This window comes from Choloepus didactylus, chromosome 15 (genome assembly GCF_015220235.1).
Source record: "Choloepus didactylus isolate mChoDid1 chromosome 15, mChoDid1.pri, whole genome shotgun sequence".
Lineage (NCBI taxonomy): Eukaryota > Metazoa > Chordata > Mammalia > Pilosa > Megalonychidae > Choloepus > Choloepus didactylus.
Window position 1 is genome coordinate 19,284,722 of NC_051321.1, and position 26,635 is coordinate 19,311,356.

A 26,635-nucleotide genomic window follows, 5' to 3' on the forward strand; every position below is an offset into this window, starting at 1 on the left:
GTTTGCTGGCCCTGTGCTAGTCTAGTCGCCTCTCGCCTACTCCAGCAATTCTCTCCTCTTTCCTGCAGCTGCCATTTTCTCATCAGCCTACAAACAGATGAGCTTTTTCTGCCATCTTAAACAGAACAAAACCAAAAGCTACTTTCAAGGCAATGGTGACCTCTAGGTTGCTAAAACCCAATAGTCCATTCCCAGTCCTCATCTTACCTGACCCAGATGATCAGTTCTTCCTCCTGAAACCCTTTTTCCATTTGCCTCCAAGGATAACACATTGTCCTGGGATTTTTCCCACCTCACCAGCCATTTCTTGGTCTCCTTGGCTGGTCGCTGAGCTCTGACCTCTAGCGTGAGAGAATCCCAGGGCTCAGTTCTCTCCTCTATCAACAGTCTCATCTTAGCTGCTTACATTTAATCCTATGATTTTGTATAGGATTGATATATTGAGGACTCCCAAATCAATAACTCAGCCCAGGCCTCTCCCTGAACTCCAGATGTGTGCACCCAATTGCCTGGTGTCTCTACTTGGACATCCAATGGACATCCCATGCCCAAGTTAGGTTCTAGATCTCCGCTCCCCAGCTCTGCCCTCCAGGGTTCCCCATCTTGGTTAATAGGAACTTCATTTTTCCAGGTGCTCAGAACAGAAACCCTAAGCCATGGCAGACACCTCTTCCTCTCATATTCCACATTCATTCTGGCAGCAGATCCCATCACCTCTACATTTAATCAAAACCCTGACTCCAGCCACTTTGCACCAACCTGATCCAGGCCACCGTCACCGGCCTCCTGCATGGCTGCAATCGCTGTCTTGCCCTCGCCCCGCAGGCATCTACTACAGACCTCTGGTGGCCCCCGCCTGACTCTGTGAATGGTCCTCACACTGGCCTGAAGACTCTACCTGGCCGGCTCCCTCTTACCTTTCTGGCTTCACCCTGTTCCACTCCTCTTAGCTCACTCCACTCCAGCCACACACTCCAGGCCACTCCTGCTTGAGGCCTTTGTACTTGCTTTTCCCTCTGCCTGCTGGACTCTTCCCACAGATACCCTTCTGGCTTAGTTCCCTGACTCCCTTCAGGTCCTTCCTCAAGTTCACCCTCACCAGGCAACCCTATCTAAAACTTGAACCCCATCCCACATACAGACCTGAGCCCCCTGCTTTAGCACCATCTAATATGTGTTGTACTTATCTTGCTCATTGTCTGTCTTCCCCACTAGAATGCAAGCTCCTTGAGGGCAGAGATGTTTGTCACTTTGTTGATAGTTATATTCCCAGCTCCTAGAACAATGCCGGGGACATCGGAGGCACTCATGAAATGTTTCATGAGTGAATGAATAAATGATTGACTGATTTCTTCTACTGAACAAATGCCCTAGAATCCACCCTCAGCCAGGTTCCTGGGACTTGACAGGACTGAGACCCTCCCCCCTCCCCATTTCACACACCCAGAACAGAGCCACACTTACGGTTCTCGCAGTGGGGGCCCCCCCCAGCCACTCCGGCACTCGCAGCGGTAGCTCCCGCTCTGCAGGACGCAGGTGCCCTCGTTCGTGCACGGGCTGGGCTTGCAGAGGTTGACTGGCCGCTTGGCTTCTACAATGGAGAACATGCCCCCCAGGCCCAGCCTGGATCAGACCCAGAGACCTGAACCGAAATAAGCCCTATACAAATGCAAGGCCACAAGAATAATTGTCTCACACACCTTCTGTGTCCCCCTTGGCCCTTAAGTGACAGGTTAGCACATGGTTGGCTCTACATGCTACCCAGTTAGGTTAAAAAGACTGACTCCCCCAGCTCTCCTATGTGCACATGGAGCCTCTCCGGGTGCTGTGCACAAGGAAATATTCATTATTGTGACGATCGCCATGTGCTTTTGAAAAGGCAGCAAGGGGCTCACTGGCAAAAGGCAGTCTTGGAGGCTGGCTGGCCTGCCATTCGTTACCTGGGTGAGGATCTGACAGCCTGGGGTCCTAGACCTTTGGGGGACCTGTGGCTATCCTAAACATGCCTTCTGTTTAAATGGAGTCTTTAAATTCTCAAGTTGTGGGAGGAAGAATCTGTGCTACTCAATTCTCTGCACCTTTATATCAAATGGGATGGAGATCACGTGCGCATGGGACTTAGCAGGGAATTGGCACACGGAAAGTTCTCAGTAGATGGGAGGAGCTGCTCTCCTCATGCACATGGAGGTCCAGGCTGAGGTCCCCCTTTGGGACAGCCCTGAAGGGTGTGGACAGCCCTGCTCACCTCTGCATAGCCACTCGATGAGCACGTCCTGGTGGTACCTCAGGTCTCCATAAGCTGCCACGTGGATCAGGGAGTCCCGGGGACCTGCAAGCCTCCACAGCGCCTCCCTCAGGACCGGCCCCACGCCAACCACCAACACTGAGACACCGTTGTTCCTCAGCTTCTGGGCAGGGACGGCCGCGTCCTCTGCTCCCGTCCCGCCTGTGAGCACCACAACAGCCTTGGGGACACCAGGCCGGGCACCCTTCTGGACAGTCATCACCCTGTCGTAGATGTGCAGCAGGGCCGTGCCAGCTGAGCCCACCCCGCCCAGGTAGGGGGCCTGGCTCGTCGCCTGGAGCACCGTGGCTCGGGTGAGGTGCGTGTCCAGCCCAAAGGCTGTCTGGACCCGGCCGCCGTACACCACCAGGCCGACCTGTGTCACATCAGGGTTCACGTCAAACTGGAGGACGCAGCTTCTCACAAAGCTCTGCATCTGAGCAAAGTGCTGCGGCCCCACCGAGGCTGAGGCGTCCACCATGAAGACCAGGTCCAGCGACTGTGCCTGGCAGCCTGCGGGGACAAGCAGAGAGTGGGCCTCTGTGGGCAGGGTCTGCGAGCCGGAGCCCCTTGTTGGGGTCCAGCTGGCAAAATGGGGACTGCTCTGGGCTGTGCAGAGCCCCAGGCCAGCCAGCAGCCACACGCCCACTGCAGTACCCACCCTCCACGGCCTCCTAGAACACCCCTCTCCTGGAATGGAGTATCAATGCCCAGCTAGATGACATGTCCCAGCATCTCCTGAAGCTGGGTGTGGTCATCTAAGTTTTATCCAATTTAGACTTCACAACTTCCGACGTGATTGGAAGTGCATGTACAACTTGCAAGTTATACCTGCAAGAAAGGAGGCTGCCTGCTTTCTACTTTCCCTCCTCCCCCTGCCCGCTGGCTGAGAAATGGCGACTTGGACCTCAGGGTGGAATCCATCAGCTGGCCAAGCCACCCTGCCAGTCCCAGGCCACTCTCCTCTGAACCGTCAGGGGAGGGAAAGAAACGCCTATCATGTAAGCCACTGAGTCTCAAGGTCCCTTTTTTGGCAGCATCTTCACCTACACCTTCAAGCATCCCGATGCTGAGCACCTACCACACGTGACACCCTGCTTTAGTCCTACATGGGTAGTGGGTGATGCCTACCCCCAGTGGGCTGAAGGTCGATGGGGAGACATATGCAACAAATACAGAACTACAAATGTTCTGAGCAGCTGTGGGGGAAGAGTGCAAGGTGCCACGAGAGAGACCAGCGGGGCAATGCTATTAGATTGACAGGAGGGGCCAGGGTTCTCTAAGGGGTGGTGTTCCAGCTAAGACTGGAGAGAAGGATCTGTGTTAGTGGGTGAGGCAGGGTGGGGGACTCCTCGGGCAGAGGAAAGGCCTCTGTGGCCACCCTGCTGAAAATCCTGCAGAGGCCAGATCACAGGGAGTTTCTAGAAGCCAATGGAAGGAGTTTGGGTTTTATTCTAGGTGCAAAGGGGAGCCCCAGGACGGTTTTAAGTAGCAAGTAAGAGAATCTGATGATCTGACTTACTGGTTTTTACAAACCACTCTGGCCCAAGGAAAGTCTGAGAAACGATCAGAGCCAAGAGGACCCTAAGGAGATGTGACAACTAAGTGTAACCCTTTATGGGATCCTGGAACCAGAAGAGGACATTAGCTGAAAATTAACAAAATGTGATTAAAGGGTGGACTTCAGTTAAAAATAATGCAGCAGTACTCGTTCATTAATTGTGACAAATGTGCCACACCAATAATGTAAGATGTTAACAAGAGGGAAAACTGAGTGTGGGGTATACGAGAACTCCCTGTACTACTGTCACAATTTGCCTCTAAATCTAAAACTTTTCTGAAATAAAAAGTTGATAAAGAAAAACAAACCACCCTAGCTCCAGGGCGGGGGCCAGTGAGAGTGGGCAGGCTGCGCCCCGTCTTCCCCCTGTGGGAAGGAAGCCCACTCACCTCTGACAAGCCAAACCAGGGGGCTGGGGGGCTCCTCGTGCAGCTTCCCTCCTCCCACCTCTCTGGGGAAGAAAGCAGGGGGCCCCCGCTGAGGAGGTCTCAGCCACTCCCCCCGAGGCCACAGGCTTGGCCCCTGCCCCTGGGCGGAAATGTCTACTCCCAGGGGCAGCGTCCAGAGTCTGCACAGCACAGACCAGCAGGGGCCGAGACATCTACCTCATGGGTTGTGCAACAGAACGGACAGGAAGCTATCAGGGTGCATCTCAAGTAGAAACTACCAAGGTGCATGCCATTCATGAAACGTTTACTTCAGGTGTGTGTGTTTCTGCTGGGATGCGTATCTTTTTGTGGGTGGGTTGTCATTAAAGAAGGTGGAAAGCCACGTCTCTAGAGTGGCTTAGTAGACTACTTAGTAGATTCAGAACTCCTTATTAACAATATCGATATATAATAATATTACATAGCAGAAATCAAAATTTACTGAATGTTTACTATGTACTGAGACTGTATATTGCTTATCTTACTTAATCCTTATTAAAAAACCAAAAACACCTTGAGGAGGTAACAAGTTACCAGCCACGAGGCTGGTTCACAAAAGCGTGGGACTCTGGGTTCAGCCCACCACTGATCTGCCCGTCCCAGGGTCCACGTGATGCAGGCCCACGGCTGGGGTCCAGGCCAGGCCCTTACCTGGCTGCTGCTGGCTGCACAGCTTCCTCTGCAGCTCAGGGATCTGGCTGACAAGGTCCCGTGGGTCGGCGTGGACCAGCACATGCTCGGGGCTGCCTGTGATCTCCTCCAGCTCTGCCCGCACGGCCTCACTGCCCACGGCCAGCAGGAGCAGCTCTTGGGCCCTGGCGTAATGCGCTGGGCCAGCCACCTCATCCTGGGAGCGTGCACCCGTGAGCAGGACAACCACCCTTCGTGGACGGTCCTGGCCTGTCCTGGTGGCGCTCCCAAAGCCGCGCTCTGCCACCTGCCGCAAGGCACTGCCCATGAGGGTGGGGCCTCCGCTGAAGGGGAGGCTGTCGAGGCTCCGGACCAGGTCTGGCACGTCCTGGTACTCCCCCACGGGCACCGCCACCACCAGCTCCCTGCTGAACCGGGCCACCCCCACGCGGGCCCGGGAGTCCTTGCTCAGCACGGCCTGCACGAACCGCTTCACGAAGGCCTTGGCCTGCAGGAAGCCCTCCAGGCTGGTGCCCGCCGAGCTGTCCAGCAGGAAGAGGAGGTCAATTCTGCATTCGAGGCTCAGCTTCGGAGCTGCTGGGGTCACAGCAACACCCACGGTCACGCCGAGGGCAACTGGAGCAGGCAGACCCCACCCCGCCTGAGATGCCAACACCAGGAGGCAGGGCCGAGAAACCGAGACTCCAGTGCCCACCACCGAGGAAGTGACAGAGCTAGTCGGGGACCTCTCGCTCCTGGCTCTCGTAAAGGGTCTCCAGCCAACCACTCTTTAAAAAAAAAATGTTATCTGTTTTATAACTATTTTTCTTTTATGGTTAGTGCTCTGTGTCTAACTCAAGATCCTAAAGAGATTCTTGTATGTTTTGTTGTAAAAGCTGCAATGCTTTGCCTTTTACATTTAGATCTATAATCCCCCTGGAATGGATTTTTGTGTAGGTTGTGAGCAAAGGGTGAAGATTTATTTTTTTTCCATATGGATCTCCAAATGACCAAGCGCCACAATCTTTAAAAAGTTACTATTTAACAAGCCCCTGCTACGGGTCATGCATTGTGCTAAGCTCTTTACCATCCACACTCGCATTTTAAACTCCCAACGCCTCTATGATGTAAAGCCTGTGATAATCTTCATTTTGCACCTTTTAACTAAAAGGGCTTGGGGGTCCTTTCCTCTTCCTGCCCAGGACCAGGACCCAGAGTTGGGCTGGCTCCAGCCTTCCGCTGGGTTCAGTGATGCTCAAAGACCAAGCAGCAGCCACCGTAAAGCTAACAAGCAAGGAGCTCCTGTCCTACCCAGGGCTTTGCCACCTGAAATATTTATTCCACATGTCAAGTCAGTTCAGGGGTGTATTTGGAAGGTAGGTGGCTCGAAAACTCAAGGGCCAATTTCTATCCAGTAGTTAGCAGGCTGGGAGGCGAGAAGGGGGAGCTTGGGCCCTACCCAGTGGTCAGTCCTAGAAGTCGCGTGCATACGCACCGCAGTTTGCCTCCCCTCCGAATGCCAGTGGGCAGATGCAGTGGTACCCATCCAATCCTTCTGAAACACACGTGCCTCCGTTCTGGCAGGGCTGCGAGTCACAAGGACCTGTCAGAGAGACGCTCATCAGCACCAAGCACATGGGCACAGAGGAGGGAGCGGGTTGGCAGGAGAAGGCCCCTTGCTCCACTGGGAAACCGGCAGCAAGGCCTGTGTCAGGGAGGGAAAGGAGGGGCTGGGATGGCTGTGTTCGAGGACACTAAATGGTGGGCTCAGCAGGGCCCCGAGTTTGAATTACAGGGGCTCATGCAAGGATGTGCCCACGGAACCTGGCTCCCAGCTCTGCCCCCGGGAACAAAAATTTTACTAGCTTGCGGCTGCTGAGAAGGTCTGGAGGGGCTCAGGGTGACCTTGATAAATCACTGGTGGACCCTGGGCCTTGAAAGGGGTGAAGATCTCAGGAGCGGCAAGCTGGCAGCGTGGGGCCCTGAGACCCAAAGACAGCCGTTTCTTCATTAAGTCCTGCATGTGGTTGTTCCCAACAGCCTCCACAGTCTGTGCACGGAACAGTAACACTTCGGATCCTGGAATCAGGCTGTCCAGCAAGGAATGGCCTCCTCCATTTACTTGGGCAAGTCAATGTACCTCCCAGGGGTCAGTATCCTCATCCACGAAAGGGTGATGACAACTGGACGTATTCCACAGTGTTACTGTGAGGATTAAATTAATTAGCCCATATAAATGAATGAAGGAATCCACGTGCTTTCACTGCACAAAGCCAACACTCCACAAGGGGTAATACTGCATTTGTTTTTGACTGGGAGGTGCAAATTATGGGTAACGCCTCTTCAAATCTGGTATCTTCAAATCTGGGCCTGCGTCAAAATCGGGCCCATTCTGAAGTATCCAGTCTATGACACCCCGCTGTCCATATCTGAGCTCCTTATCAATTTCCTCATCTGCAAAATGCAGATAAGTGCACATGACCTCCCTCCCAGGGTTACAGAGTTCCAGCAGGATCATCATATGTTCATGTTTCATGTTTTTGAAGGGAATGATAAGCTGCTCTGTGTGGCTATTTCTGGGATTGATGATTTCTGTCTTTTTCGCTTAAAAAATACTAATATGTAATTTGGTAGTCACAGCATCATAATTAAAGTGTATACTTTACAAAGGAAGAAACTTTTGAGACTGACTCTGGCCTGTTCCATCAGCCAGAGTATCCTGGAAACTGGGAGGCTCATTAGCAGCAGCAGCAGCCACCACAGTGGCCTTTAATTGAGCATTTACTCTGTTCCAGGCACTGTTACAAATGCGCACCCTCATTTCATTGTCACAACAACCCTGTGAGGTGGGTACCATCAGAGAAACCATTTTACAGATGAGGAAGCTGAAGCTCAGTGCAGTGAGGTCAGGTGCCCAGGATCAGCTGGTTGCTAAGGCGCAGAGCCGGGACTCGAACCCAGGATGCTCTGCTTCCAAAACCATACATCCTTAAATGTTCATTTCTAGGCAGAAACAGCCCCACTTTCAGTTTCTCCTATACATCAGAGGCCAGAGATGATGGAACTTGAAAACCTTGAAAGGGGATGCCAAGGGCATCGCCTAACCCAGTAGGAAATGCCACCCTGCTTGCATGGAAAGCCCACAGGCTCTGCCTCTGGCCCCTTACCTCACCAGGGGCGAGTACAGTTTCTGTGCTCCCAGGTCAGTGAGATGTGCTAAACTTCAAAGGGGACCCCCGGCCCCGGAACTCTGGTTTGTGGAGCAGTGAGGGGCACAAGGAAACCATGCTGAATGCTGCATAATGATGCTGATGAGCCCTGTGTTTGTTTGGAACTTGAGAGGTGACAAAGCACTTCTGTGGGCATTACCTTCCTGAATTCTCACTAGGATCCTGTGTGTGATATCCCCTATCATATAGAGCAGGAAACTGGGAATTCCAGACTGAGCACAAGCATCACTCCATTTTACAGAGAAGGAAACCGAGGCTCAGGTAACTTGCCCTGAATCCCGCAATGGATCTGAGGGCTTCTGCCTGCAGAGCTGGGCTCGGTCCATGCCCTTTGCTGCCTGTCACCAAAACAAGGGGTGCTGGTTAGGGGAAATCATTCTAAAGCCCCTGCTCTATTTTTAGTGAAAAACACCACTGAGCAAGTACGGAGCAAGTACAGCCTGAACACACTCTTTTGCCTCCAAAATGGAGTCCAGTGTCCCGTCCCTCCCTCCTGGAGCCAGTCAAAACCCTGCGCTCTGTTCCAGGACTGTAAACGCCCCTTTCCAAACCCAGCCTGGTCCCAAGGCCCAGAGGGAGCTGCTAAGAGGCAGGCCATACCTGGGCAGGTGGTCCTGTAACAGGTGGCCGGGTGGGTAAGGAACACTCTCCTCCAGCTACAATCAAAGGAAAGAAAGTGGGAGAGATCAGAGGCTTAAGGGGAGGGCAGAAGCCTGGAAGACATTTTTAAACGCTAAAAGCTGATATAAGATCTCAATGCAGAGTGGGGTGAGGAAGAACCTCTACTGGAAGGACTTGCTTATTTTCTTTCTTGATTCGATTCCAACTTCTATCTGCACATGGATAGGGAGTGGCTCAAACTACCTAGAGGCTTTTTTTTTCAGTTTCCAAATGGTTATTTTATCAGATTGTTTGAAAATTAAATTTATCTTCATTTGCAATCCAAATAGTTACCTGAAATTTGCTGTTCTCCTTATGTGTATGTATAGTTTCTTTTATTGTGTATTATTTCAGATTGCCATGATACAACTCAGGAGAGTACTTGTCTTCTGTGCTGCCAATTCTGAGCATTTAAATTTTGTTTTGTTTGGGTTGTGGCTTTTGCTTTTGAAGTCTGCATTCTTTATTTGTAACAATTGTGTTTTTATTTTTTCTATATCCTCTAACTCCAGAGTCTTCTTTTTATCCTCCCTTACCCCATTCTAGATTATTAGGAAAGAAGCATATTATTAGGAAAGATGCCTTGACGAAAATACCAGGATGGGAGCTCTGACTATTTGTCTGTGTTTTCCCTAAAAAATAATAATTAAAAAAAAAAAAAAAAAACCTAAAGAGCATCTTTTCTTTCTCTCTCGCTCTCTCTCTCTATCAGTAGCAAAGGCCAAACTGCCTTTTACAACAAAGCACCACAGCTGAATCTAGTCCCTCCTCCTCTCCCAAACCAGTCATTCCACTCAGCACTGGCCAAAAGACAGAAAAGCTAGTTCTGGCCTCTTCTGGGAAGAGACAGTTTTCTTTTTCTTTTTAAAGCAGGTAAATCCATCGTTTCTCTCTTTTCCAAGATGGCCAATGTGGTTTCCTACGCAGTCAGTGCTTGCTTAGATCACAGACAGCACTGCTGCTGGTGGCTGCGGCGGGATTTTCAACATGGAGTATTTTCAGGCCTCACTCACTCATCCTCTCATTCCCAAGCATTCAGCATCCGTGCACATGCCTCACTTCCGGGTTTTTCAAAAGATTGTAGATTTCCAGTGAGGGTTTCAGGTTATCATCTCAATGGTAACAGATCAAGCTTGGTTATTCAGTTTCCTCAGTTCTTTTGTGGCCCAAGTAGCAAGAGTTTTTGCTTTGTTAGTCTTCGATCTCTGTCCTTCAGTTAACAGTTCATGGATCATGGGCCTAGCTTCTACTAATTTCAATACATCCTTCCCAAATGCTGTACATATGGATAGGGAGTGGCTCAAACTACCTAGAGGCTTTTTTTTTTTTTTTTTCAATAAAAGCTAATGTAAGCCAGCTATCACATTAGAAGCTGCAGAAGCCTATGATAAAACTCCAAACAGCGAGAGCAGCTTTCTATTATGGGCTACTTTCCGGGGCCTACACAATGCAGTCAGGTAGCGGGGCAGGGAGGGGGGCTAGTTGGGAATCAGACAACTGGATTCTGGCTGTGTGACCCCAGGCAAGTTACCTTCCTTCTCTGGTCTCCAGTTCCCTCTTCTATACAATATGTCTATCTGCAGCTTTCAACTGCATTCTTTGGAGTCCTGGATCAAGAGGGAAGAGGACTGAATGGCCAGGGTGCCAGGCCTGCCCAGTGTCACAGCCCACCCCTTCTTCCAAAAGGCACTGCTTCTATGTCCTTAGAAAGCCCCAGAGCTCAAGGGGATTTGCAAACCACCGGACATGCTAACCTCTAAGGTCCATCTGAGTGCTAACTCAAGTCACCATTCTCACAGTAGCTTCCATGTGCCATGCGGCCCCGTCATTCCCCTGAATCCCCACAGCTGCCTGCAGAGACAGTTATCTCCATTTTACAGATGGGAGAGGATTCAGAGGGCTGAACTGGGCTGCCTGAAGTCACACGGTTACTAGAAGGCAGCAGATCTGGAATCTGAACCTCTACCACTGAACTCCAAATCCTATACACCCTGCTCCCTGGGCCCCGTGCCTCCCCACTTCTCCCAAGCCTCTGGATCAAAGGACCGTGGGGCCGCAGGACAGATTCCTTGTCTCCTGGGCAGAAAGCCCACCTCTCGGTTGGCAGCGGCTCCAGGGATGGCCTGACCTAAGCAGACTCTCCTCTTCAGGCTTTGACAAAAAAACTTCTCCAAAGAGGACTTCTTCCAATGAGATACCACCATCTCCCGGATGGACGGGATAACTTGTCCACTTGGGATAAAAGCCAAGTCAATTAAGAACTCAAGGAGTTGCTGACAGAAAAAGTCTGCCAAGCTGCCAGCTCATTAAAGAAAAATCTTCTTTCCCTCTAGTATCTAATCCTAATGACCTCACAAAAGCACGAGTCCTAACACAGAGAGCTCCGTGGGGCCTGCCCCTCTCCCCACCCAGCCTGGCACTGGAAATCAGCATTTTAGGAGCAGGCCCGGCTGCCAGGTCTTTTGCCTGGATCTGCCAGGACTGGCACCCTCACCTCCCCCAGGGCTGGGCTCAAACGCACATTCTCAGCCAGGCCTGCCCTGGACTCGATTTAAAACTGCAGCACTGCCCCAAGCACCCACCTGTGAAGCCCAGTCCCAATCCCTGTGCTCTTTCTCTCCCTAGCCCTTATCAGCTTCGAATGGCTTATATATTCATTTTGTTTATCGCCTGCCTCCCCTCACTGGAAAGTCAGCTCATGATGGCAGATTTGTTTCTGAGACAGTCATGCCAATTCCCCAGGACCTGGGGCAGTGCTGGGAGCACAGGAGGCCCTAGGGGAATATCTCTGGAATGGGTGATCTGGTTAAGAGCTAACTCTGTGCAGCCAGCACTCCAGGAGCCTGCAGTATCAATGCCCGTGACATATGAACTCACTTAAAGCCCTCAACAACCCTGTAAGCTAGGTACTAGTGTCATCTTCCTTTTCAAAGGCAGAAAACAGGCTGTGGGAGCGTCAGCGCTCATTAGTGGTGACGCTGGGATTAAAAGCGCAGCAGCCGATGTCTGAGCATGAAACCACGAGGTATGGGCCCCTCCCCAGCAGCTCCTCTACCCACCACCATCACCAGCTCCCCATGCCCTTCAAGGCTCCCTCAAGCAGCCCCTTCTTCATGACGTCCCAGGGAGAGAGAACAGGCCCCATCCCAGGGCAGTCACTGCTCTCCTTGTCCAAGGTTTCGTCTGGACCATGAGCTCCTTGGGGCTGGCGACTGCGTCCATCTCCCTCTGCACACGGCCTGGCTCAGTGAGGATCAAACGCATGTTTCCTTGCACTTGATGCTCAGGTTCTGAAGAGCCCCTCTTGGTCCCCGGCATGGCCCGGAGGCCCCACTTGCTCTGACCCACATGCCGAATGCCACCTCTCCCTGCCCATGTGCTCTCTGGACTCCCCGTGGGCCCAGAAGGGCTCTGGCGTGCCTCTGCCTGTTTGTTTCAACTCCTCCCTGCTGCGCTCTGAGCCGTCTGAACACTAGCCCAGCCCTCCGGAAGGTGTGGAGGCAGGGCGAGAGGCACCTTTTGGAGGTTAGTCTAGAAGAAGTACAGAGGGACGGTCCAGGGCGGTATAGGGGTGTCCCGAGTGGCTGGCTGCCAGGCTCCAATCCCGAGGAGTCCAGCAATCCAGGCCCCCAGGACTGGGGTTCATCCAGGGTCTTAAGCCTCTTGCCTCACTCAGCCCCATAAACGTGGAAACTGGTGTTCAGAGGCTCCAAACAATCAGGTCAGTAAATATCACAGTCCCAACACCTGCACTGACTGGCTTTTGGCCCCCCAAGCTGGCTGGGACCCATCCCCCTCCCTCTCCCTGGGTGTCTTGGCAGAAAATGACACTGAGTAGCTGTGATCCTCGCTGTCCCCCAGGACTCTGTCCCGGCCCCCCAGGCCCCGGTCTCCTTTGATCCCCGTCACACGTTCCACGACCCCGAAGAGCTGTTCTCCCTGCAGCTGGTGCGCACCTGGTACTGGGGACCCTCTCAGCCCCACCCAGGCCATGCCCACGGGCTGGGATCCCAGCTGTTCAGACAAACCTGTAGAAGGGGCAGAGTGCAGCCAGCACGGCGTTGGTCCGCTGCGAGCCTCTCCAGCACGGGGCGCTGCCAGCATGCTCTCGGACCATCTCCAGCGTCCTGCGCACACAGGGGTGGGGCTCCACCTGGCAGTCTGGGTCCAGGACACACACCCAGCAGGAAAAGGCAAGGTTATACCTCCTTCCTCGACCACACTCCCCTGAGCAGCTGCTCCAGGGTGTCCCACTCCACACCGTCTAGGGGTCCCTGCTCTGCCCGTTTGGCATCCAGGCTCTGGACACCTACTCCATGCATGCTCTGGCTCTTCAAGACCCCTCCCCACAGCTTTTACAAAGTGTGCAGAGAGTGCATTTTATCCAACTGATGTCCTACTCCAGGCCCAAAGCCTCCCCGTGCTCCCATATGCTCCCAGGAAGGTAGGAGCTGAGATCCCCAAGGCAGAGGCTGCTACACCTGCACTTTCTTGCCTTCCCTTCCTGGAGATGCCCTTGATTCCTGAGCTCTTGCCTCAGTGACTCCCTCTGGATGCCCAGGCAGTGCCCCTCCTCCCCAGCCTGGAAGGGCTTACCTGGAGAGGTGATGGTGCAGACAGCAGAGCTGCCGAGCGTGCTGAAGAGGCCGTTGGTGGCGTCCTCCGCCTGCTCAGCAAACAGCACATGCTGCTCCCTTGGCTCGCTGGCCAGCGCGTGCAGCTCCTCCCACCTGTCCCCCGGCCCCCAGCTGAGAAGTTACAAAGGCTCATTGCCCCATGCCCACCCCACCCCGCCTGCCTGCCCCATCTCCTGGAAGGCACCACCATCCCCACTTACCCAGAGGCCACCTAGCTGCCACCTCCCCCAACTAGGACACAGGTAAAGGACCAAGAAATGAACCCCAGAAAGACCTCAAGGGAGCCCAGATATGGGTTACAACATGTACACATCAAAATTCGCCACCTTCTTCAGAGAACAGCCACACACTTGGAACCTTTGGCTCTTTTTCAAGACCCATCCTAACATATGTTGTTGTCTGGTCTTGCAGCCCATAACTAACAAGAAAAAATAAATCTGGAAGGAAACGAAGGAAAGTGGTTCTAGACAACAGCAAGACAGAGCCAACAAGGACAGCTGGTCATAGAAAGAAAGTACTGAAGGGTTAGAAACAATTGGGCAGAAGAACTGAAGACTCTACGTGAGGCACCCAGAGCAAGGAGCTGCATGCTTCACTGGCCTGAGCATGCCATTGTCAGCGCCCAGGGCTAAAATGACGTCTGGGATGGTGACACTAGGAGGCACAGAAAGGGTGAAACGATGTTGAGAAACCCCTTTTGAAAAAGACAGGGCCAGCAGACAATGTATTTAGACTCCTGCCCATCAAAAATCCATCAAAATAGACCAAGATTGGGCAATAAGATAAAATTGTCATTTATCAAAATGCCCATTCTCCTATAGAGCCATACAAACCAGGAATTCCTCCCTGTACTTAGGACAGTGACTTACAAAGAACAGATGTTCTGGCCTCACTTTACCATTACTTAGCATGGCCAGGCCGCCCTCTTAGCTCCTTGGTCCAGCAACAGACTTTCTTAAAAGCTCCCCAGCCAGAGCCAAGAACCTTCAGAAAAGGGGCTCAATAAATAGAAACGAATTGCAAAGCAATTTAACTGAGTCATTTTTGTTTGCTGACTCTTAACAACAAACATTTGAGCTCACGTTTTGCCTGTGTTTTTAATTTCATTTTTCTAGTCATTAATTTGTATTGCATTTTACGAAAATAACAGTCCATGGTGGATTAGGAGAAAAAACTAGCCCTTCACCACAGGCAGTTTGAGAAACACTGCTCCAGCTGCTGGCTGGAGAAGAAACCACTGAAACGGGGCTGTGCCGAAAATTCCGTCTTTGTTTGGCCAACATTTCAGCAATTGCTATATTCAAGGTACTCTACTGGGTACCATGTGGGGAAGGGGGTGGGCAGAGAGCTATAAAGTAGGGTCCCCTCTCAAGGGGTTTATATGCCTTATACATGAGGAAACAAAACAACAACGAGGCGGCCTGTGTTAAATAACAGAGTACTGGCCATGAAAAAGATGACAGGGACAATGAGACAAACCTGGATATTCCCGCCCTATCATCCTTCTTCACTCAATCTTCTTCCTCTTTCTAACTGGCACATGCTAGTCCTTGACCAGGCTCTGAGCTCAGACCCCACGTGATCCTTGAGGCTTTAAATGCCATCCCCAAATCTCTCTCCCAGGCTCCAGACCCTTATGTCCAGCTGTCTATTCAACTTCTCCACTTGCATGTCTAAGACGCATCTCAAAACTTAATTTATTTAAAATAGAACTACATTTCTTTGCTCTTCCCCCAGTCTTTCCCATTAAAGGAAATGGCGCCACCATTCACGCTGTGGCTCTGGCTAAAAACCTGGGCACCATTCTGGATTCTTCTCTCGTGTATCCTACGTGTAATCCATCAGCCACTCCACTGTCCTGCTTTCAAAATATATCCTCAGTCCAACCACTCCTCACCAGGGCCAGCACTGCTTCCCTACAAGCCACCATTATCTCTTGCATGAGCTGCTCCAATGGCCTCCTAACTGGTCTCCCCACTTTTCCTCTTATCCTCCCCTCCCCGGTTTATTCTCCACACAGCAGCAATGCCATCTTGTGGAAATGTAAGTCAATTCATGTCCTCCCCCTGCTGGAAACCCTCCAAAGGCTTCCCATCCTACTCAGAGTAAACACCAAAGTCTTTACCATCACCCACAGGACTCCATGATTTGGCGCCTGCCTACCTCATCTCCCCTACTTCTTGTAATTCTCTCCTTCACTTGCTGGGCTCCAGCTCTTTACTGGCTGTCTTGTGATTCCCATAACACCCCAAATCAGCTTCTGCCTCAGGGCCTGTGCACTTGCCCTCTGTCTGCCTTGCCTGCTCTTTCACCTGATAGTCAGAAGACTTGCTCCTTACTTCACTCACGTTTCTGCTCAAAAAATCAACTCCTTAAAGAAGCCTCGTTACCTAAAATAGCTATCTTCCCTATTTCCCACCACTCTTTAACTCTTTACTCTATTTTTCTCCTCTGCATTTTATTTCCACCTGAAATTACATTTCTTATTTATTCATTCACTTTTGTGTTATCTTCCAGTTTCTTTATTGGAATGTAAGCTCCATGAGGACAGGAACATTATATTGCTACCACTGTATCCTAAGAAGCTAGAATAGTGCCTGGCACAAGGGAGACAAGAGAAGAAATAATGTACTAAATTTAGGAAAAAGAGTCCTACATGCAGACACGGTGCCAAGCCCAGTCATTTCACCTACGCCTGCAACAACTATAGGCCCTTGGCTGTGAGGTCATCTCCACTGTTAAGGATGACAGCAGGGAGGACCTGCTGAGCCCTCCTCACACTGAAGAAGACATATCCCAACATCTGGAGAGTCGTGCTTGGAAAGGAGGCTGCTGACCACAGAGCTCCAAGCCCCTGCCTGGGTCTGTGACTCAGCTAAATGGAATCCTTGCTTGGATCGTTCAATTCGAAACTAGAGAAATGAGTTCATTCTCTCACAGGGTGGAGCTGGGAAGATGTGAGCTGAGGAGTGGCCTGCAGTCACAGTTCCAGCTGCCGGACAGGAGGCGGCCACCAGGCAGAGAGAAGAGCAGAACGAGGGATGGGACAAAGAATCTTAGTGGCATCCAAGTCCCTGGCTCCTGCCCACCCGGGGGTCCCCTGTGTTACCCAGGGGTAGTTTCATGAGTCTCTGAATTTCCATTTCTGCTCAAATAGAGTTGAGTTTCTGGCACTTGCAACCAAGTGTTCAGACTAAACCAAAGACAATACACAGTCCCAGACTTCCAAAGGCTTGGAGCTCACTGTGCATGGGCACCAACATGGGAGGAAAAGACAAATCTGTGGAAGGATTAGGGCAGTTTCTCCAGCTCCTCTCTCCTCCTGGGCTATGAAGTCTTCCTTAGCTGTGTTGCGGACCCTGGTGGACAGCTTGAGGGCCGACCCAGAAGGGCCAAGCCTCTTACCTCGGAAAACGGACGCCCACGGAGAACACAGTGACGCCCCTTTCCTTCAGCTGCTTGGCCGGCAGAGCGATGGGCCCCTGGGACTTCCCATCAGTGAGGAGGATGAGGATCTGGGGCACGGAGGCATTCCTGCCCCCCGGGAACCCTTTGCGCAGAAGGTACTTCAGAGCAAGGCCTGTCTCGGTGCTCCCTCCTCTGAGGGCACACAGAAGGACAAAGGAAAGAAGGAAGAGTCAGCGTCTCTCCCCCAAGCAGCCCCTAAGGGACCAAACTGCTTCTGTCATGTGGTTCCACCTTCTCCTGGTCCTCCAAGTGCTCGTCATTCAGCAAAGAGGTGGGGAAAGAGTGTGGAAGACTGTGCTGGGGAAGGATTCGTGCCAGGCCTAGAATATTCTTCACTTCCCTTGCTTTCTACTTCAAGCGGCTTTTAAAGGGCAATTCTCTTTGTGGATCTCTATTAAGTTAATAAATACGTCAACAAGAGCTGACTACTCCGGGAATTGAGACTCCCAGCCTACAGATTCATATCAACATCTGCATCAATTTAAAAAACACTTTTCAGCCCACTCCTATTTATTGTGGACCCACTATATGGAAGATAGCGAAAGGGAGATGGGGAAGTATAATATGATTCCACCCTCAAAGAACTCTTTGTCTAATTGAAGAAATAGGAGATATAAGGGAAAAGGTAGCAGAGAAAGCAGCAAATGATAAATAACTAAAGGACACAAATAACAAGAGCTCTGAGGAGGGCGTTCACTGTGGGGCAAAGCTGTGAGGGAACAGGCTTCAGAGGGGAAAGGTGTCTGAATGGGGTCTCCGTGAACCCAGCTGACTAGGAAAGAGGAAGCCATTCCAGAAAGTCAGCGGAAGCTGGGAGCAAAGACACAGGTGAGCAAACCCGAGCTGTGTTCCGGGGTCTTGGAGCAGAGCTGGGCTTGGGCAATGGGCTTATCAAAGCGTGGTGGATTTCCAGTGCACCTTGCTCCTCTCACAGGCATGCCACGTTGCAGAGCAGACCCCTAAGACAACCACGAGGATTCTGACTCCCACACATACTACCACCTTCATCAAAGCGTTCAGGTCTGCAAAGAGCCTTCCTGCAGGACTCTGGGAAAGGCAGGCTGTCTCCCTTTTCTAAAGGATGAAGTTAGCATGGAGGGTCCACCATGTACCTGACACTTCACACATGTTACTGAATTTTGTCATTTCAACTATGCTTCAAGGTGCTTTGATTATCCTCATTTCACAGGAGAGGAAACCACAACTCAGAGAATGGTAATAATAACTGTTAATATTTACTGAACACTTAAAATGTGCCAGGCACGGTGCTAAGCACATGATTCTCACCGCAGTCCTGTGACAGCAGGGAGTTCAGAGGAGGGGGTTATGTAAGGTCACCCGGTTTGTAATGGTTGAGGCAGGACTCGACACCCGGGCTTTCTGTCTCCAGCGGCCAAATTCTTAAATACAACGTTAAATGGCCAGCTGAGTCACTTGGTAGTGTCCCAGCTAACGGAGGTCAGAAGTGGAGTTTAAACCCAGTGAGGCCGATTTTGAAGTCAATGCTCTTTCCTTTTCAGGGGTCAGCAAACACAGCCCATGGGCCAAATCTGGTCTGCTGTGTTTTGGTAAATCAAGTTTTATTGGAACGCAGCCATGCCCACCATTAGTTTATGGACTGTCTAGGCAGAGAACATACAGCCGGCAAAGCCTAAGATATTCACCATATGATCCTTTATGGGAAAATCTGGATACCCCGTGCTCTCTACTGTTCTGCCTAAATGATCACAGAACTTCTCCCACAGGCCACGGTGTGCCAGTGGCTCTGGGCACTGAGCCCAGTGAGCCTCCTGGCTGAGGCCCTGGATCCTGAGTTTTCTACTTACTTTCCATTGATGGGGGATTCAGCCAGGCCTTGCTTTCTCTCCCCAAAGCCTCCCCTCCCTCCCAGCCCACCTGCTCATTACTTCTCTTCCTAAAGGTTCAAAGCTTCAGGACCAAAAAGAAGTGCTTGCTCTCCGCAACTCTTTGTTCTCGTATTTCTCATACGTGTCTTCCCTTGGCTCCCATCAGTTAGCCTTTGTTTTCCCTTCTCATTCACCACCTGCAGAGGAAAGCTGGACTCAACCCAGATCTTGTGGGCTGGGCTGGGGCTCCCTCTTCCCAGCCACCAGCTTGTGGTTAGAGAGGAATTCAATTTCAAGGGCACTGAAGCCTGGGCTGCCCACCCCGCAAATCGCTGAGCACCCTCTGCGCCCTTATAGTCCTTTTCCCACCGGAACACCATCTGCTGGCTTCCGTCCAAGGTCAAGTGAGAACCCTAATGGCTTCTGTCCCCCTGGGAAATGAGAAGAAATCCTGCTACATCCTGCTGGCCTACCTTACTTCAGGGAACATTTCCAATGTCAGAGTCTGTTCTGAGCACAAAGATTTTTCTAATTCTTTTCAAATGAGACTAAGCAAGGTTGGAATTTGAAGGTTCATAGAAAGCCACTGCCTTTGGAGTACTATAATCGTAATGCATGGACTTTTTTTTTTTTTTTTTTTAACCTAGATTAAAAACATGGGCTCCAGGGTCAGTGGCCTTTAAATATTAATCCTGTGATATATAAGCTTGGTAAAATTGGAAAAGTCACTTAACCAGAGTATCAGTTTCCTTCCCTGTTTAAGTGGGGAAATTAATAGTATTGTTTGAGGATTAACTGCTGTGTTCAGGGCCTCCTCGTATCCAGTGAGCACTCACTCCATCAATGGTAGTTACAATAATTAACCAACTAGTAACCCACTCCAAGTTTATCTTTTGAGTCCAGTCTCAAGTAATAATGTAGATTCTCAGACCCCATCCCTAGAGAACCCCAATCGGTAGGTGTGCAATGGGCCTGAGAATCTACATTGTAAACCAGCATCCCACTTCCCCAGTAATTTTGAGGCAGATGGTCCATGGAACAGACTTTGAGAAATAATTCACATGCAAAACCACTGTGGATACAGTGATGTTGATTACAATTTTTTTCTTAACAGTGGAAAAAAATCCTGGAACCAACCTAAGTTTTTCCATTTAGGAGAACGATTAAATACCTTGCGATATCTCAATTCAACAGATTACTACATAACCGTTAAAAAGGATCAACATGAAGAATAATATATTTTTAGGCAAAATAACATCCCAAATAATATTTAGTAAAAAAGGAACAAAATGCTTTGTAATTGACTATCCTTTGATGTTAAAAAGGATTGAAAGAGAAAGCGATGAAAGGCTTTGTGCTAAGGTGAAGCGGTGAGTACTGTTTCTGTGGAGTTATCTAAATACATAAAGCCCTGATAAAGCTGGAGATGGAGTCCAAAAAAAATCACATAAAACTCAGAGTTGTATTATTGTGAGATTAGTGAAATGACGGTGCGAGCCTGTGCTGTCACTGGCCAGGAGTTCTGGGCAGTCAGGAGCCCATTGCCAGTCATGTTTTATCTGATTTATGTTATCAAGGAGTGCAGTATTCAAAGGTAATTAATTTTTAAACTTCTTATTGCAAAGCAGCCCTAGTTTCTTAACCATCTCAAAAGATAGTTTCTTAACCATCTCAAAATGGATTTTTGGGGGAATGGCCCTAGTCTAGGAAGGCAAGTTTGGGTCGAACTGTTATAATCTGTCCAGATTTAAAACTTCACTGCAGAAAAAGGAAAGAGAGAGCCCCAGGGAGGCCCTCATTCCCATTTGGTCACATTCCTCTGGTCTGAGTCACAGCTTGTCTTCATTTTTAGTGTCCTCAGCAACCCCAACACTGGGGCCGACAATTAGTTGCTGGCACCTTGCCTTGTTTGTTGCCTCTTAGAGTCATCCTAGGATACCTAAGTGCTGACCAAAAGCGTCCCTAAAAGAACAGCTGAACTTGTTCAGACACAGGAAGAGGCTTCTCTCTTTCTCCACCCCGGTGTCCTCATTTGGCACATTCTTAATGGCTGTTTGGATTTCATATGTCATGAATAATACTCTCAAGCCCTCAGTTATGACTTTCAACACAGCTGAAATGATGATGATTCATCTTAACTGGTGACTCCAGGGGTGGGAGTGTGGGGGCCGGGAGAGGTGGGGAAGGGACAGCTGGGTGGGGCCTGCTGCAAATGGTCCCAGCCTGGAAAGCAGCACGGGCAGTGCAACCCAGAGATCCTGACCAAGTCCCTGCTCCCTCTCAACCTCAGCATCCTCTTACGGGGTTGGAATGGACACTAGATGAGGACAGTGAAAGCTCTTTTTGTACCAAATCTTGGAAATCTGCTTATTTTTTCAAATGAGAACAGGGCAGAGTCATTTAAGTCAAAATCACCCAGTCTCTGACTTTTAGACCTAAACTTAAATCAAGAGGCTACTTTTTTTTCTGTAGCAGTTAATGTCCATACAATTGGTACAGTTTTTTTTATGAAAATTTTAGTAACAGATGAGTCATATGCCATAAAATTCACAATTTTAAAGTGTGAAATTCAGCAATTTTTAATATATTTATTTTATAATCAACACTATCTAATTTTAGAACATTTTCACCCAAAAAGAAAACCTGTACCCATCAAGCAGTCACCCCCCCATTTTCTTCCCCACTCTGCTGGCCGTAAACCACTCATCTAGTTTCTGTCTCTATGGATTTGCCTATTCTGGATATTTCATATAACTGGGATCATATAACATGTGGTCTTTTGTGTCTAGCTTCTTTCATTTAGCATGATGTTTCCAAGGTGCCTCCATGTTGTAGCATGTGCCGGCAATTTTATTCGTTATAGCTGAATAACATTTCACTGCATGGATATACCACACTTGGTTATCCATGTATCTGCTGATGGACATTTGGACTGGTTCTGCTTTTTGTCTATTATGAATAAGGCTACTATGAACATCTGCATTCAAGTTTTTGCACAGAAAGAGGTTTTCATTTTTCTTGGGAGGAGAATTGCTGGGTCATATGGTAACTCTACCCTTAACATTTTTGAGGAACTGCCAGACTGTTTTCCAAAGTCGCTGCACCAGTTTACTTTCCCACCAGCAGCATGTGAGGGTTCTAATCTCTCTACATCCTCACCAACACCTGCCATCGTCTGTGTTTATTTTAGGCATCCTAGAGAATGTAATGTGGTTTTGATTTGCATTTCTCTAATGGCTAATAATGTTGAGCAGCCTTTCATGTGCTTATTGGTCATTTGTATATCTTCTTTGGAGATATGTTTATTCAAAAGGTTTATTTTGGAGATGATGAAAATGTTCTAAAATTAGATTATGGTGATAGTTGCATAACTCTGCAAATGTACTCAAAACATTGAATTGTACACTTTAAAGGGTTAACTTTATGGTATGTAATCTCAGAAGAGCTGTTTAAAAAACTGCACAACAGTCACAGGGCAGGGGGCTGTGGGGGGATGTCGATTAAAAAGTACAGATTCCTAAGGATCCTCAGGCAGTTCTGAGCCAGGGGACTTTAGGACCTCACTTTGACAAGTGCTGCTCCATATGGCTGGTCCCAAGACATGGGAGTGAGGCTGAAATTGCTCTCTAAAGGAAACCACTTCTTGGAGGCCCCAAGGGTCAAAGTCTCCTAAGGAATAGAGAAAAGGCCAGAATATACCAATGTATTTTTTAAAGCACATTAATGCACTATTCTCTTTTGAACCTTCTTGTAGTTGACTTGCTCTTCAGTCTGTTCAGCGCACCCATGGAGTCATATGTAGCCTGAGTTAAAGCCACTGGGGCTCCCGGTGACCTGCCTGGGGCCTGTAGGGCCTCCAAAGCTCAAGCTGTGCCTGGTGTGGGGACTTGGCTTGCGGAGAGCACTGGTGGACCTGCAGAGGCCTGTGACTGAAGAAAGGGCTGCAAAGCTGAGGGCTTTTGCAATTGGAGGCAATGGCAGTAAATGGCTGAGATCACGAACTTCAGCAGGCACTGCTGCGAGGGGCAGCAGACACCAGAGAGGATCCAGAAAGCCTACCAGGAAAAGGCAAGTTCAAGCCACTCTGCTGTGAGTGAGGGCTTGTGGAGACACTGTATCAGTTATATTTGTGTGTTTTTATACACATATATATACACACAAATGTGTGTACATATAATACACAAAATAATGTATATATACATGTAAACATGTGTATTATATATATACACACATACATATAACATATATGCACAGATACTACACACATACCAGCTGTCTTGTAATGTGAGTAAAGTTATGACTCTACTACATACATAAACTTAATAGGTTGTGTATGTGTCTAAGCTCATAAACAGCTATGCATATTTTTAAAGCATTCTTAATAACAGAGAAGCCTCCAGATCACAAATATGAGGCTCAGAGATGTGCGGTGATGTCCAAGCTGAGTGGTCACCAGGGACAGAACTGGGACTAAAACGGGGTGCTCGTTCCACCACCCCAAGCTCTTAACCACCGTCTTCACCTTCAACAGCCTTTCTCCCAGGTAACTGACAACTGCACATAACCACAGCAAATACACTTTGTCAGCTGCACCTAGGCCTCCTCCTGCAGTTAACATCACCATGCAATAGGAAGGGGCAGCTTGAGGAAGGGCAACCTTGAGAGCCCCAGTGTATATAGCGGGATCAGAAAGCCTCCCCCCTTAGCTCCTGCCTTCAACCAAACAGGCTGTGAGGTCGGGAGCTAGGCCACATCCTTCGAGGACGCCACTATAAGCACAGCTGGGTTCCTCCTGCTCGTGGTGTATCGTATCAAATCACACTTACTTGAAAACCATTCTCTTGATTTTTGCCTTCACTTCCTGACGGGTTGAAAATGAATCCAAGGGGAATTCCAGGTGAGGAGAAGAACTGAACTGCAAGACTCCCACTCTCACCTGCGGTAGGAGACAGGGGGCCCAGAGAGCTGAGATCAGAGCAAGTAAAAACATTCCTAAGCACGAGGATGGGTCAAGAAAGCCTAATGTCCCTGCCTCCTGCCCACTCAACAAATACTAGCGCCAGAGCCTCCGCCAATCTCCCTAAAAGGAGGTTCCAAAGACCAGGAGGAGAATCTAGAAGGAAACAGTTGAACCTGCCTGTGTTCTGCAGACACAACCACCGATTCTATCTTCTCGACCCACATGTCCCCAAAAGCAGCTAAACATCTGGCAGATCTGGGGGGGGCTGTGAGCCCCTGGATGGCAGGCATGAGGCTCCCAGTCATTGCCTGAGCAATTGCTTCATGTATTATCTACTTAATACACGGAAATGCCAGGAATACCCACCTCTACTATTGGAGTAACTAAAATGTAGAGAGCTACAGAGCTTGCCCGAGGTCACACAGCAAGTAAGAAAGGGAGACAGGCTGCTGGACTTCAGCCGACGATCATCACTAAGGCTCGGGTAGACAGGTTGCCCCCTCAGCGGCCAGCACAGACCTGCAGCAAAATGCTCACTGACCCAGCCAGGGGTGCTGCAGAAGCTAACCACAGCCACCCTCTGTTGGCTCTGCGGCTAGCTGGTCAGCCTTGCCAAGCCCTCTCCTGCCAATCTAGGGAAAGGGCAGTTTTCCAAGCCAGAGTCAGACTGGGGGACAATCAGCACCCTAAACTGAGACAAGCAATACTGGCACTAAGGCATCTATATAGTATAGGGCATGAGAGCTACTGAAGATTCCACACTGATTTTGACATCCTCATTTGAGAAGGAGGCCATGATGAGAAAATCCAACGTCTTGCAAAACTGGAGAAGAGAAAATGAATAAAGTCATTCTCTGGACCTTGGAGACACTGGCATATGTCCAGAAGAGGCGGCTATAAACATTAAGGTTTCCTCTGGAGGGCCCGACCGACCCCATGTCTCATCACTGGCTCTCGAAAACCCCTGGAGAAACAACTACACTCAGAATTAGACCCCAATTCTGACCAAGATTTCAAATGAGCCAACTGATTCATAGTTAAGCAATGATGCTCCCTCCTGCCCACTACTTAAGTCGCTTCACTGCTGATCCCTTAATAGGCCTAGTGCTTAGAGGATGATCAGAGAACTCTGCTGTACCAGGCTGGCTGCGTCACCTCCCACAGAGCTCAGCCCATCAGACTAAGCTTCCTGAGGGAGGAAGTTAGGAGGGGGAGCAGCTGGAGATGTTACAGAGGAAGAAATTTAAGTCTCAGGTGGATGTGTGGGAGAGATAGACACTGGAAGACAGAGAAGTAGACAAACTCAGAGAGAATACTTTTGAGATCTCCCTTGAATTTAGTATGTGATAAAGGGGACATCTCAAGACTGTAGGGAAAAGATGATCTAGTCAGTAAATGATACTAGGATAACTAGAGAACCATATGCAAATATATAAAGGATAAACTGCAAATGGATTCAAGATTGAAATGTGAAAACTGAAGTCATGAAAGTTCTAAAAGAAAACTTGGGAGAATTCCTTTATAACTTTGAAGTGGAAAAGACCTTACTATCACTTAAACTTCAGAAGCCATAAGAGAAAAGATTGATAAATCTGACTACCTAAAATAAAAATTTCTGCATGGCAAAACATTCTATAATGCAATCAGAAAACTAAAACTAAATGGAAAAAAATTTGCAACTCTTCTTAGAAACAAAAGGCTGGTTCCCCCAATATATAAAGAGTTCCTAGGAATCAATATGTACAAGTCCAACAATCTAGTATAAAACGGGCAAAGGATATGAACAGAGATCACAGAAAGGAAACTCAAATGGGTCTTAAACATACGGAAAGATGCTTGAACTCCCCCTGCATTTCCCCATATCAGTCTGGCAAAAGCCAAACACAATATTTACAGGATTATAGGAAAACTAGCACTCTCAAACACTGCCAGTAGGAATATAAATTGGGACAACTCTTATGACGGACAATTTGCCAATATTTATTGACTATTACAGACACATAGGACTAGTGGGAATTTATCCTACGGGTATACTTTCATACACATAAAATGTCAAATTTACAAGATTATTCATCACAGTATATTTGCAATAGTAAATGTCCATCAATAGAGGATCAGTTAATTAAACCATGGTAAACTCTTACAATGGAATATTAACCAGCTATAAAAGAGAATACATAACTATGTATTGATAAGGAAATATGTCCAAAATAAAGTGGGGAGAAAAAGGCAGAGAGAAAGAACAGATGCTATGCTACCATTTGTGTATAGAGGGGAAAATAAGAATATATATTCATATTTGCTTGTATTTGTGTGAAGTGATTCTGAAAGGATACTCAAGAAAGCTGATAAGGGATGGGCAAGTGGAGAATGTGTGAATGGGAGGAAGATTTTTCACTGTATACCTTTTTACTGAACCATGTGAATGAATTAGTTAAAAAAAACAAAAAACAAAAAACCACCACCACAAAACTCCCTTGAGACCAATCGCTGGGTGTATTTATTTGGGTTAAACAGGAAGGATACAACTTCAAAACAAAACAAGAAGGAAACATTTTAAGTCAGCTGCTAAGGCACAACACATTTAATTTAATTGCTGTTTTGGGAGCAAAATAGTTGCACCTTTTATCTGCTTCCGTTTATGGTATTCTCAGAAGCAAGTCTGCCCAGATTTCCCTCCACACTGTAAACACTGCTGCAATCATTATGTCAGGAAGTTAACATCTCAGCTTTTAAGTGCTGAGAGGAAGACTTCAAACACCTTTAAATCCACCTCAACAACAGAGCATCCAGGAAAAAAAGCCTTCATTTTTAGCTACTTGAAAATTTCATCCCCCAAACTGAAGTTACTGAAAGTAAAACAAGGTATAAGTATATGGAGATAAGGAGAAAACCCAAAAATGCAGCTGCAAAAACTTAAAACCTGAAGC

The 26,635-nt window shown here is 48.9% G+C and overlaps 1 protein-coding gene across 1 annotated transcript in view; it reads right to left on the minus strand.

Annotated features, from left to right (window-relative positions):
• VWA2 (von Willebrand factor A domain containing 2) overlaps positions 1 to 26,635 on the minus strand; it is a 45,124-nt gene that overhangs the window by 958 nt on the left and 17,531 nt on the right. Inside the window, 10 exon segments of the mRNA XM_037805254.1 lie at positions 1,465 to 1,486; positions 1,488 to 1,591; positions 2,246 to 2,797; positions 4,925 to 5,497; positions 6,399 to 6,506; positions 8,734 to 8,789; positions 12,822 to 12,954; positions 13,390 to 13,523; positions 16,836 to 17,030; positions 23,572 to 23,681. Of these exon segments, the coding sequence (XP_037661182.1) occupies positions 1,465 to 1,486; positions 1,488 to 1,591; positions 2,246 to 2,797; positions 4,925 to 5,497; positions 6,399 to 6,506; positions 8,734 to 8,789; positions 12,822 to 12,954; positions 13,390 to 13,523; positions 16,836 to 17,030; positions 23,572 to 23,681 (1,987 nt within the window).